The sequence below is a fragment of the Ahaetulla prasina genome, chromosome 2 (genome assembly GCF_028640845.1).
Source record: "Ahaetulla prasina isolate Xishuangbanna chromosome 2, ASM2864084v1, whole genome shotgun sequence".
NCBI lineage: Eukaryota > Metazoa > Chordata > Lepidosauria > Squamata > Colubridae > Ahaetulla > Ahaetulla prasina.
Window position 1 is genome coordinate 131,677,704 of NC_080540.1, and position 13,847 is coordinate 131,691,550.

The following is a 13,847-nucleotide window of genomic DNA, read 5'->3' on the forward strand; positions in this document are numbered from 1 at the left end:
ATTGTGTGAACTCCTATTCGTTAGTTGAGATTGTTGCAAGCATAACTCAATGAACATGACTCACTATCATCAATTTAGCATTAGAGAAACTTGATTTCTGTTGAGAAACCTGCCTACTTTCTTCCTTGTTTTGCTACCTTGGAGCATGTATCACTTTTGAATATTTGGAAGCTAGGATAAAATTGACTAAGATATTCCAGCTCCAGTGATAGGAAAAAAGAACATGTCTGCTAGAGCAGGAGTCTCCAACCTTGGCAACTTTAAGCCTGGAGGACTTCAACTCCCAGAATTCCCCAGCCAGCAAAGTTGGCTGGAGAATTCTGGGAGTTGAAATCCACCAGGCTTAAAGTTGCCAAGGTTGGAGGCCCCCGTGCTAGAGGAATGGTCAAACTTTGCCCAGCTGACAGGACAAAGTGGGGGAAAAACTCTCTTAAAATGGAATGTGAGTTGCCTCCCACTTCATCCTTCACCCCCACCTCCAATCTATCAGCTGGACTACATTTAGACAGAGATTTACCAGTCTTTCAGAAGACTGGTAGACTGGTTTATTCTTCTTTCTTCTTCAGAAAAAAACTAAGTGAGAACTTAGAGGGGTGAAGCACCTCAGAAACTAGTGCTTCCATCTCATGGACACCTGTTCCCCACTCCCATCCTCCCATGCACTGGATAGGAGTGCTGCCCTTAAAAATGGCCACATAATTAAGCTTTGCAGACAGGATTACTTGCTTCTTTACTGAGGTAGGTTAAAGTTTTGTCATGGGGCAGCATAAAACACACTGACAGATGCTGACAGAGAGGAGGAGGAGGAAACATTCATGTGGCCCTGACAATAACACTTTAATGCAACCTACTATGGTGGAATGAGGACTTTTCTGAGAGAAACAACCAACGTCCATGTGCTGGCTTTGAGTGAAAAGCCAAAACCTGTGTCCACATACCCCCTCCAAAAAAAGGAATATGGCTAGCATTTTTAAAGCTGTTTCTGGAAATAGTTCTTGTTTGCACTGCTGTTTATATATTATTGATGCATGAATGAAGTCCTGATGCTCTGGAGTTCACTGACAGAAAAATGGCAGATAAGTTGTTATCAGTTTCCACTACATTGGACATTGCACCTAGAAGTCTGGCAGGATTTGTGAAGCAAAGGCAGAAAGTTTAATATCTACTTATCTGGGAATAAACTGTACTGTACACAATAGGATTTATTCAGTCATTAAATTTGCCCAGGATTGTGCTGTAAATTACACCGTTTTCAGGGAACAGATGAATTAGCTGAGCACCCTGGTACACTGAGGAATTATAAAGCAGGTTTCAGCCTATTAAATGCAAATGCTGATTTGACATGGGCCAAACTCTTTATATTATTACGGGGGTTAAAATTTGTGTGACACCTCTGGTCCTACAATAAAATGGAAATAGTTCGCAAACTGATGTCCAACAGGTGACTTGTACTCCTCTGGCAAGCAGACAGTGAAAGCTGGATAATCAGGCCTGGCCTAGTTAAAAGGAACTAAAATCTCCTAGTTTGGAGATTTTAACTATTATAGGGTAACTCTTTCTAAGAGATTATTGGCTTAAAACTAATAAAGCATCATGGGGAATTCTTCAAAGATTTGAATCTGGTGTTGCTTCATGATCTACCCTCATCCCCACCTATCAGTGGGCCCTTTGCCCTTCGAAAGCAGTTTGACTTGTAATAAGAAGCTATTCTCAATGTCATGCAAAGCTGGATCTGCTGGCTTCTCTTTCAGGCCAATATTAATGTTATATGAACACATAAGGATTAGTAGTGGGGTTCAAATTTTTTTACTACCGGTTCTGTGAGTGTGGCTTGATGGGCATGGCATGGCTTGGTGGACATAGCAGGGGAAGGATATTGTAAAATCTCCATTCCCTCCCCAATCCAGGGGAAGGTTACTGCAAAATCCACTTTTCCTCCCAATCAGCTGGGACTTGGGAGGCAGAGAATAGATGGGGGTGGGGCCAGTCAGAATTTTTACTACCGATTCTCTGAACTACTCAAAATTTCTACTACCGGTTCTCCAGAACTGGTCAGAACCTGCTGAAACCCAGCTCTGATAAGGATGGTGGGTTTTCAAGGCTCTCAGAAAGAAAATAATTGCAAAACACAAACCGTTTTCATCAGGAGGAGGAAAAGTTAGATCTCTAAAAGCGAACATACTTCAAACAGTCTCTCTAGGATGGATCCTGTTTACCGTTCATGATCTTGAGTAGCAGGAATCGAAAGGGAAATATTTTGAAATGAAGAGTTCAGGACGGAAGCTAACTAAAGTAGCTGTGCCCAGAAGCTCTTCACATTTTATTGCAGGCCCCACTGGTAGATTAATATAATCAACTGATTATGCCATAAACTTCCAAGGAGTCCAAGTCCACTTCATCAGAAAAATGATGGGTTTATTACTGTGCCTTTGATTAAATAAATAATAAGTGACAGAAGCATTAAAAAGGTTGGCTTTTAAGGTGACATAAGATTCTTGGCTATTTTTGCAGCAACATATTAACATGGCTTTTCTGGCAACTATCTCACAGGAAAGTCCTTTGGGGCCAATGGGGTGCCACCAATCAGCTGATTTATAATTAAGTTAGCGAACCCCAAGCACTCCCCAAACCTTATGGCCTATTTCAAAACATCTTTGAAACCAAGCGAACCTAAATCTGATCAGTGCTTAAATTGGGAACCATCTTGGATTCACATGGAAACTGCCGTTACCTCTACTTATCCTGATCTTGGATACTTAGTCTCTCCCACTCTAACTCATTCAGTCATTTTTAATAACTTTCACCAAAAAAATAATAATAATCAGATTGGTCAACTCTTTATCAAACAAGATCCTCGTGGGCTTTAATGAAGAATGGGAAAGAGACATTTAATAAAGCCTTTGCTTTCCTAATCTTCTTCGGCCTTTGCCTGATTGCCTGTCGTAAAATGGTTTCCAAGTACAAGGCTCAGAACATTGATTTGGGAACTACTTGAGCTAATCAAATTATATCACACTTGACAGCAAACAAGTGTGGAAAATTAAAGGCAGGACAGTCTTGCAGACAAATTGTTTCTCTATTTTTACCGGCATCACCTGATGAATATGACAGGGGTGGGGTTCTACTTGTCTTTACTACCAATTCATAGTGGGATTGTGCACAAGCGCTCGCTTCATTTTGTGCTTGCTTCTGCTCATGCGCATGCGTCCTGATGACATCGGGGTCGGTGGGCAGAGCCTCCCCCCAGTTTTACTACCAGTTCGTAAGAACCAGTCCGAACCGGGGACAACCCACCACTGGAATATGAATGTAAAATCGTAATTTCTTACTTGAATTTTACAGCTAAGAGTGGCACATTGACCTTAAATGCATAGCTTGTTTCAACAAGACTTCATTCTACAAGCACAACCCTTGAAATTTATAGAATATGTTGGCTTGTGGTTCTAGTTTCAAGCAGAAGCAGAACCTGTAATGCATCTCTCCAGCCCCAGAAACAGAGCTAGGCTAAAAAAGAGGTTGATGATGGTGCCCAGTTTCTCCTACATGTAGCTGTATCAATCTTATTTTTAATTTTGATTGAGTATTGACATGGCTCTGCTCAGCTAATTTGGCAGGGGGAAAAAAGAAGAAAACAATTGCAGGTAAGATGGTAATTTCTATCATCCTGAAGTCTGATATATTATCCAGCCCAACAGGCAGAGACAGAAGCTCGTCTATTCTTATTTGGAGAGTGGAAAAATATTGTGTGTGTCTGTTATTTGTATTACATCAGCCAGCTGCTGGCCTTGGATTTACAGCTCTCACTCTACCCCAGTTAAGGTTGTAAGTTAAATTATAAGACTAGACAGATTGGCTAATCTCATGCAGACTTCTACTTTCACATACACTGTGATCTGTATATGTGGCTTTCCAAAAACAAACAAACAAAAAACCCTTAATTTTAAATAAACACACAAAATCAAGGCAGCATTTTGCTCCAGTAAACAGATTCTCTTACTTTTGACATCAAACATTAATCAAGGAAAACAAAAACAAAACAGAAATTTATGGGAGAGGAATGATTTTTATACTATACACAGATACAGGGCAATGAGCCATAATTAGAAAACAATTCCAGAAATGAAACACTATTATCGGTAAGTTGTTAATAATTAATCATGATTATTGAAAACCCTGATTGGCTCCATTTCTGGAGTAAATTGAGCGTAGGATATTATCCTTATGTGCTTTCAACTGCTGCATTAGGTACGACTCCTTACCACATCCCCTGGCCAAAAGAAAGCGAATCTCACAGGCTGGCTGCTACAACAGCTTTCAAATATTCCTCTTCCCACACTTTGAAACCTCCAAAGCACAAAGCAAGAAGTATTGGGTCTTGCCTACTAAGCCCTTTCTTGCAGTGGCAATCCAGGAATGTCTTTACCAAAAAAGAGAGAAGACGATAGAGCAACAGAAATGTTTCTCTCCATTCGTAGCAAAGCAGTTCCTTGAAAAGAGGACAGAGGAACTGCCCCACAATAGGATGTTCATTTGTAATCAAATTAGGAATTAAAGTACTCAATGCAAGCTTAGACTATAGTCCTGATAGGACATAGCCTGGAATAGTTCAATCAGCATCCAACATGATTTCTCTGAAGAGAGCCAGTTGAGATCTATAGGAATTAATAGTTTTAGATGTTTAACTGTAGCTATCTTAAAAGTTAATGGACCTACAATACAGCTATGCATCACACTGTCCCACTTTTCAGTGTGGCACCTGATGTATTACATCCTTGTCCTGTGCATACATTCTCTTTATATATAGATATGTGAATGTGTCTTCTACTACAGATCCAACAGAGACACCAAATTCATTTTGGATTCACATCCACAAGCTAGCTTAAGCTATTTATAGAGGGTATATGAAAATGTCTCATCCTCCTCTTTAAATACAACTGCTTCTCCAAAATAGTGCAGGCAGAATTTATCAGGCCATGTGTTTGCCCTTTCAGGTGACTCAGGGCAAGACGAGATCTTGCATCTACATTTCCAAGCAAAAGGAGTGGAAGAGAAGAAGGGCAAGGAAATGTACCTAGGGGACAGGGATGCGTAGGAGAAGGGGAAGGGGAGGCATGATCTGGCCAGATTTTCCAATATTGCCCTTACATCACCTCCCTGCTCGGGGGTTTGGGGCGCTTCACAGATTGCTAAAGAGTTCATTTTTCTTGCTCCAGTCCATTTGTGGTGCCCGTTTGCTGGTACGTTTCTGATGGGCGCGCTCTTTGGCTACTGCCAGTGGGATGTCCAAGTCAAGAATGGGATCCGATGTGGTGCTGAGTTTGTCCTCCTTCTCATGAGTGTACATCTGTAAGAATGAAAGGGTGCAAAAAGAGACAATAAAGTACCCAACAGTTATCAGCTATTCTCCTGAAACAACCTCTGTCTTATGCATGACCCAAAGCCCACACACTCATTACTGGGTGCATTTACATGACACAACTCTTCTATAGTTTGGAGTAGCCATGAGTATGAAGCCTATGAAGGCACCTAGCAGGCAGATTATTTTCGTCTCCTGGTATTATAAAGGGCCTGGGATATTTTGGTTTGCTGCAGGATGGGAAAATATTAATCCTTAAAAAGGTTACTTTTAAAATTTTTATGGTACAGAACTTATTGCAAACTTATGAAAAAAAAAGAGCAGCCAAGCGATTATGGGAACACTGCAGCAGAAGCAGTTGTACTTGTGGTCTCTTTCTTTTGTCCTGCTCTGTGACCACAGGCTGGAGGGTCCGAGAATGAGGTGGGTCACTGTTCTTTAATTTCCTATCTGGGTTCAGGAACTCACACAGCCACGACTATAAGCCATGATTCTTGACTGGTTAATTTAATACCCACATACTTTCAAAGATCACTGTAACCCTAATTCATGTTTCATTTAACATGCAAACACATCTATTGATTGCTATTAAACAGTTAATTTTTTTAAAAAAAGGATTTTAACCACAGGTAGCTTAAGGCTGATCAAAGGAAATCAAAGTAAAAGTCAGTATCGTCTTAGTGTTTAAGCCACACAGCAATGCCAAGTTCTTCTGCAAGATCACAATAGCACCATAATTTGCAAAAAGGATCTAATCCACTTTGGGAGCCTGCAGAAAAAGCCTGTAAAATGCCTCTCTTTTAGGCATTCACAGAATTCAGTCTCATCCACTTTCAGGATCACAAAAGCCACACTCACACAGTATTAAAATATGCCACATTTGGGGTTTTCCACTGGATATATGCAGAAGTGGGTTGGATGACTCTGTGTAATATCAAATTAGCTTTATGGCGAAAGGGCAGTGGTGGGATTTAGCCAGTTTGCACCACTTCGGAAGAACCGGTTGTTAACTTTCTGAGCAGTTTGGCAAACTGGTTGTTGGAAGAAATCATTAGTGCAGAGAACCGGTTGTTAAATTACTTGAATCCCACCACTGCCAAAGGGGATATTAATTCCCCCACTTTTTTAAATAATAACTCTCCCTGGACACAACTAGATCCTTAGATTAGTGTTGGGTACAAATAGCAAATCACCTCCCTTTAACTGTTTTCAGCAGGAACATCTGACATTTCTTAATCTATTACTAAATCTCCAACAGCTATTTCTCACCAAATAAAAAGTAGAAGTATTTAAGAAACTTTTTTTTTTAAAAAAAATATGGGTAATGTAATTTTTCAAAGCAGTCACAAAAAGAAACTGCAGAAGTTTTACTTTTCATTGAGCCATGGTGGTAAATTTCCAGCTCCTAAATTTCCAGCAGCTTGGGCTAATAAACTGAAGCGTTACAGCTCCCCATCAATTCTGAGCCTCTTCTGGGTATCGGCGTGGAGTGGATCTTTAGCCATGCTACCCGCAAGAAGTCTAGGAGTGCTCTTGCGACTGATGAGCTCTCCAGAACTGTCAAGGGAGGACCATGAAAGCTCTTTTGCCTGCCAAGCTCTCCTGAGCTGTCAAGTGGGGAGTACAAAAGCTCTGCTTGGCCAACAAGCTCTCTGGAGCTGTCAAGTGAGGCCGCTTATGCTAGAGTAAGGAGCATGGAATTCTTATGCCCGTTAATCACTTCACAGTTCAAACTAGAGCTTGGAGGGCTTAAGCGACTCGAGCCGAAGCCCTTGCTGCTGAAAAGGGATCCAACGACTCTACCAGGAATCAGGAGTCAGCCGGTTGAATCACTCATGGATTTGAAGTCCCGATATCCTGTTGAAAGGTTCATATATGCTGAAAGCAGAAAGCAAGGAATTTTGACACGTCTGTCCTAGCTGAGGAACTGAGTCAAAAGATGGGGAGCGTTAGTAACAGAGGCGTGTCCTCACAGCTCTGTCAGACTCAGTCCAATCAGCTAAGCAGACAAGGTCAACCCCTTCCTGGATGCTATCTCCACCACTTTGGAGAATACCGTATTGCAGGCTGACTCTGCCCACAGCCAGGAGTTTGATCCTGACTGATTCAAGGTTTGACTCAGCCTCCTATCTTTCCAAGATTGGTAAAATGAGGACCCAGATTGTTGGGGGTGATATGCTGACTCTGTAAACTGCTTAAAGAGTGCTTTAAAGCATTATAAAGCAGTATATAAGTCTAACTGCTATTGCTGACTAATTAAGAGAAAAATGTTTCTTCTACCAAACAAACTGGGACCTAGCTTCTCCATCACTGCAAAATAGTACTACATGCATCCTTCTGGCAGGGGTGAAATGTAAAAATTTTCCCTACCGTTTCTGTGGGCATGGCTTAATTGGTGTGCATGGCTTGGTGGTCAGATGACTGGGTGGGCGTGGCCAATAACGATAAATAATAAAAATAATAAAGTATAGAAAACAGTAAGAGGTATCAAAAACCAACTTTCCACTTTACACACACACACACCACACAACACAACACAACACAACTGACTCACACACAATGTAAAAGCAGCTGCACCTCACCCAAAATGGCCCCTGCAACAAGCAGGAACTTCACACAGCCACAAAAAGCTCAAAAACCAACTTTCACACTTTATATACACACAACACAAAACAGCTGACTCACACACACACACAAAATGCCACATATAGCTTTGTGTGATTTTGTGTGTTTGTGCAGTTAGAGTGAAACACTACAGAAACATACCAAATCTCAGAAAGCTGCACAAATATTTTATTTTATTATTTTATTTTATTTATATTTATATTTTTTAGATCAGGGGTTTCCAACCTTAGTAACTTTAAGGTTTGTGGACTTCAACTCCCAGAGTTCCTCAGCCAGCAAAGGCAGATTGAATTGCTCACCGAGGAGATGGACTGCAGGCAGGCAGATTCAGTTGCTAGCTGATGCAACTGATTGCAGCAGCCGAAGCAAAACAAGGCTTAGCGAGCCCGAAAGAAGCAGCAATTAGGCAAGTGGGGACAGGTGATTGGGTAGGCATGGGCGGAGGCTGTTGTAAGGGTTGTAAAAAATGATTTTAAAAGCCTGTGATGATCAGGAAACTCAGCTGGGATTGCCAGAGGAAAGAGAGATTTTAAAAGGCTCCTCTGACGATCCCAGCTGAAGTTGCCTAATTGCAAGAACCTCTTAAAAGGATTGTTTTAACAACCTCTTCGGCCGAAGAGCTTGTAGAAAACATGTTTTTTAAACATTCTGGTAATCAGGCAACTCAGCTGGGATCGCCAGAGGAGCTTTTAAAAGCTTTTTTTTTTACAACCTCTTTAGCTGAAGAGGTTGTTTAAAAAAAGAATGTAAAGGTTCTGACGATTCCAGCTGAGCCTCCTGATCATCAAAGGCTTTTTTTTACTTTTAAAAGAGTTTTTCCAGCTGAAGAAAAAATGCTTTTAAAAGTAAAAAAAAAAAAACCCTCTGATGATGGCGCAGCTCGGGTGATCCAGTCCAAACTGGGAGCATTTCACCCCTGCCTTCTGGTCTTTGAGACCGTCAAAGGAATATTTACCTACCCCTGTCATTGGATGATCCACCTCACTCATCACTCCCATTTGCCTACTACACCCAGACTGTGTTCATACCTCAAGGGAAGGTTCGCTTAGAGTTGAAGAAGGAGACATGGTCATAGGGCTAGAAGGGCTTTCAGGATTAATCTCCGTTTGTTCATCTCTAAGGTTCACCTAGAAATAAGAAAGAAAAGACTTGAAATTTAATGGCAGGAGAGGGCTCTTTAAGTAGTAGGCACAGCATTATTTCAAATTAAAGACAGTGGAACTGAACACATTTTATTGCAATGCTTTCTTTCTAGCCAGTCATGATGATCTCATAGTCCTATTTTCCAACTGACTTATTAACTGCTATCCCACTGTAGCTTCCCATAAGGGACTGGTCAGTCTGTCTGTCTAGTAAACACACTGTGTCCATTCTTTCTTCTTCAAGACCATTATTTGCTGTATCAAGATTCATTTAAATTCTCCCCTGAGCTGCTGGCAACAAGGCCAGAAAAAGTATTGTTAACATACACTAAAAGGACAAGTTGATTCAAAAGAATTTTTCTTGTAGAATTCCGAGCTGTGGGGGCAGTAGCAAATCCTCACTTTCTCTGGGAACTTTTAGTAGGAGGAATGTTTCTTTATTTGACAAGGAAAGCTAGGTGGGCTATCTTTTCTGTTTTGACCAATCACTTGGAGGGCATTAGAAACACTATACAATTAGAAAGTGAAACAGAATGGATGCCACAGAAATTATTCTGGAAAAGGGGTGACAATCGTCCATGCCCAGCAGCTATTCTTTTACTCATCTGCTAACTTCGTCTCTCTTTTTTAAACCAATTGGCCAGTTCAGCTTTTTGGAAAGAAGCAAATAAACCACCAGCAGGACAATTCCTCAAGCTAAGTTAGAGCAAATTCCCCTTTCGTGTTGCTTGCCTTTGGACCAATACATTTGTTATCCACACGGGAGAGCATTTTCTTCAGTTGTTCTTACACCAGTGACTGTATTCAGATGCTAAACATGACCAAGTATTATTACAACGAGCCACTCCCTATCCAGTTCTTCTGTTTCCCCTATTTGTTAGTGTTTATCATGCCACCATAAACTCTAGACTATGATTCATGAGTAGAAAAAGCTAGACAGTTTGATAACTTCTGGCTAAAGTCTTGCTTGTTTCCATTAAATATAGTTAAGACTAACCACAATTTGTCCAGATTTGAATGATAAGCAAATAGTTCATTAAAAACTCCTTGCAGCAGCCTTCTGCTTATTTCAAATTTCAGTTTACGTACATAATTTAACCACTTTGTTTTTGGTAAAATACTGTGCATGTATTGAGGTTTTATTAAACTTTGAAATTTCTGGGAAAGAGATAAGCTGGACAAATTGGGAGAGAATTTCTGGGAAAGAAGAAAATTGAAAGACTGAAAGATCTCGAATCTTGAATTCTGTTGAAATGTTGCCCCAAGGAATATTTGCATTTCAGAGTCTTTTAAAACAAGAGAGGCTCTCTCTGAGTGAGATGGGTGGTTCAAAAATATGAGATATAAATAAATGAATATAAATAATATACTTCTATATTCATTCTATAGATGTATATGAAATGATTCTGAAAGTGATTACTGCATTACATCATATGGCAAACTTATCCATCTGCTAAACCAATAACTATTGGCTTGCAATGAACATTCAGACCGACTAGGGAAAAAATGACATTGAATGACATATCTATCCTGTTTACCCATAGTCTGGCAACATCCTCATTCTGTCTCTGAATGTATATTCAAATGTTTTTTTAAAAAAGCCCAGCCCTTTTAAAAAAAAGTTTCTAATTAGGTTATCTTTCTTCTCCGACTTTAATTAAGCTTTGTTTTTTCAAAGCAGACTGGAAGTAACTTGGCCTTTTAAAAGATGTGAGATTCCACCCATCGGGTGAAGAATGGGCCATTCTATTCAGTGACAAGAGGCAGGCTCTGAAATGAGTGACAGGCCTTTCAAGGCATGAGCCCTCCCTCTCCTCAGACTGCTTTTCTTTACAGGAACATCAAGAGCAATGATTCACAGCCCACCTTCCTTTACCAATTTAGGAAGAGTTCACCCTTTTGATCTGGCAGCCAGCCAAGGGCTGCTCTGAGCAGTTTTTACAGGGAAGGTTAAAAAAAAAAACCAGGGAGAAAGAAAATATCTTACAACTATTTGAAGACAATCTTGGCACGGGCAATGCTTCCGTATTATCTCCTGTGTGAATGTATTGGAAAACTAAAGGTAAAGTAAGGTTCCCCTCCCACATATGTGCTAGTTGTTCCTGACTCTAGGGGGCGGTGCTCATCTCTGTTTCAAAGCTGAAGAGCCAGCGCTGTCCGAAGACGTCTCCGTGGTCATGTGGCCGGCATGACTCAACGCCAAAGGCACATGGAACGTTGTTACCTTCCCACCAAAGGTGGTCCCGATTTTTCTACTTGCATTTTTTACATGCTTTCGAACTGCTAGGTTAGTTGGAAAATTAGGGCCAGTTAAAATTTCCTAACAAAGTAGATTCAGAAGGCATGAGAGTTGTTCAGTAATCTGTTGATGCTCCCCACCACCACCAATAACAACACGTGTAGAGCAGAGGAATCCGCAATGTTGAATGTTGGCTCTAACACAGCTATCAAGGCACCATGTGATTGGCAGTAATTTTTACCTTCTCCACATCACCATTGGCAACTGGTTCTGGTAAAAGACCTAAGGGGGAGAAAGAACAGAACAAACAAAAAAGGAAGTGAATAAGTTTTATTTCTTCTAACAGGATTTCTAAAACCCATTGCAATGCTACTTAGCATATCCCGTAACCACTAACATCAAGGATCATTGCTTCCTCTGGGATCTCCCAAGTTTGCTACAGAACCCTTGCTCCCCACCTCTTTCTCACACACAGAGACACACACATGCGTACATAAAGAAACACACCAGTGGTGGGATTCAAATTTTTTTTTACTACCAGTTCTGTGGGCATGGCTTGGTGGGCGTGGCAGGGGAAGGATACTGTAAAATCTCCATTCCCTCCCCACTCCAGGGGAAGGATACTGCAAAATCCCCATTCCCTCCTGATCAGCTGAGACTCGGGAGGCAGAGAATAGATGGGGCCGGGGCCAGTCAGAGGTGGTATTTACTGGTTCTCCAAACTACTCAAAATTTTCACTACCGGTTCTCCAGAACTGGTCAGAACCTGCTGAAACCCACCTCTGAAACACACGCTTCTCTGCAATCACTTCCACACAGCAGATCCAATATATGGCAAAAATTGACAACTTTTTTGTCTTTGGTTAAGGAGCAGGACAGATAATATTTGACATAACCAGATTGGGTAGCTGATCACTGTTACACAGTTTATTGTATGTATTGGATGGATGGGTGGATGAATGGATATATTCCCCTGCATACTTTTATCCAGGGGACCAAGGTACCTTACATGGGGACTGTTAGGGGTTAAGGAGTCAAGTTAGTGCTTTCCAGTTGCTTAAAACATCCATTTGGCCTTAAGGTAAAGGTAAAGGTTCCCCTGCACATGTGTGCTAGTCGTTCCCGGCTCTAGGGGGTGGTGCTCATCTTCGTTTCTAAACTGAAGAAACAGCGCTGTCCGAAGACATCTCTGTGGTCATGTGGCCAGCATGACTCAACGCCAAAGATGCACGGAGTGTTGTTACCTTCCCATCAAACTGGTCCCTATTTTTCTACTTGCATTTTTTACATGCTTTCGAACTGCTAGGTTGGCAGAAGCTGGGACAAGTAATGGGAGCTCACTCCGTTACGTGGCGCTAGGGATTCGAACTGCTAACCTTCTGATCGACAAGCTCAGCATCTTAGCCACTGAGCCACTACGTCCCTTAGGTGGCTCTTCGATCCCTCCAAAACTGGCCCAATGTGTATGGTTTTCAGTGAGTGCCTTGCATCATTACAATCTCTCACAATTTGGTATTAGGCAAATAGTACCAGCACCGCCTCTGGCCTACATGCCATACGGGTAGGCGTGAATTGCAAAACCATCTAGGCAGTATCAGCCACAGGTATTTTTCCTTCTCAATCACCCAATAGGCAGATGATCAGATTGAAACCCTAATGCAATTATTCCTGCCTACATACAGAGATTTGCTACATTTTCAATTATAGCACAGCTGCCTTCAAGGAGAACTGGGAACAAGTGTGGTTTTATTCCTGCCTTTGCCTTATTTTCATAGAAACTCTGGAAAGCAAGCTGTGGTTAGAGAGATCACTGAGATCTCCCAGTGAACATTGTAGCAAATCTATATCCCCTCCAACCTAACATGGAATAGACTCTTCCATTTCACGTGTCCAACACACTCAAATTTCTGGAGTGTGTAATTGCACACTGCAATTTTAACCAACTGTAACAAATAAATGCATGGAATTTCATGGATTTCATGCAGAACTTTTTCTGTAATTTGATAGGAAACATCTGGGGTAGGGCACGAACTGAAGCAGTATATCATGAGCCATGGAATGTAGACCCAGCACAATTCTCCCTAGCACAGTCTCACCTTGCTGTCAATGTGCCATTCATGCTTTTACTGCACACCTCATGGGGTACCCCAAAAGGGAGAATAGGAAGAGCTGCTTTAATGCAGTGACAGGTGAGTGAACGGCATTCTTCCATGGAGCAATAGCAGCAACATATTAATGTCTATCTGTTTTCCCAAGCTTTCTTGGGGTTGATAGCAGCCATCTAAAAAGCTAAGGTGTAGGGCAATGATTTGGAATGGGCAGGTATTTCATACCTGGCAAACTTTTCACAAGACCTGCATGCCCGAAGATTTGGATTTCAGCTTTATTACCAAGGCTATTTTGACCAGAAATGACTGTCTGCCAGCAGTTCTAAAACTCAACCGTGTAGTTGTTAGGACACTTAATAATGCAATGATGAAACAGA

General features: G+C 41.3%; 1 protein-coding gene across 1 annotated transcript in view; it reads right to left on the reverse strand.

The window, feature by feature from the left end:
- Positions 1-343: 343 nt before the first annotated feature.
- Positions 344-13,847, reverse strand: part of NHERF1 (NHERF family PDZ scaffold protein 1) — a 76,872-nt gene continuing 63,368 nt past the window's right edge. The window contains exons 4-6 of the mRNA XM_058165549.1: positions 11,604-11,644; positions 9,010-9,108; positions 344-5,344 (exon numbers count right to left, since the gene is read on the reverse strand). Coding sequence (XP_058021532.1) covers positions 5,177-5,344; positions 9,010-9,108; positions 11,604-11,644 — 308 coding nt within the window. The 3' untranslated portion in view covers positions 344-5,176. The remainder of the gene's footprint in view (positions 5,345-9,009; positions 9,109-11,603; positions 11,645-13,847) is intronic.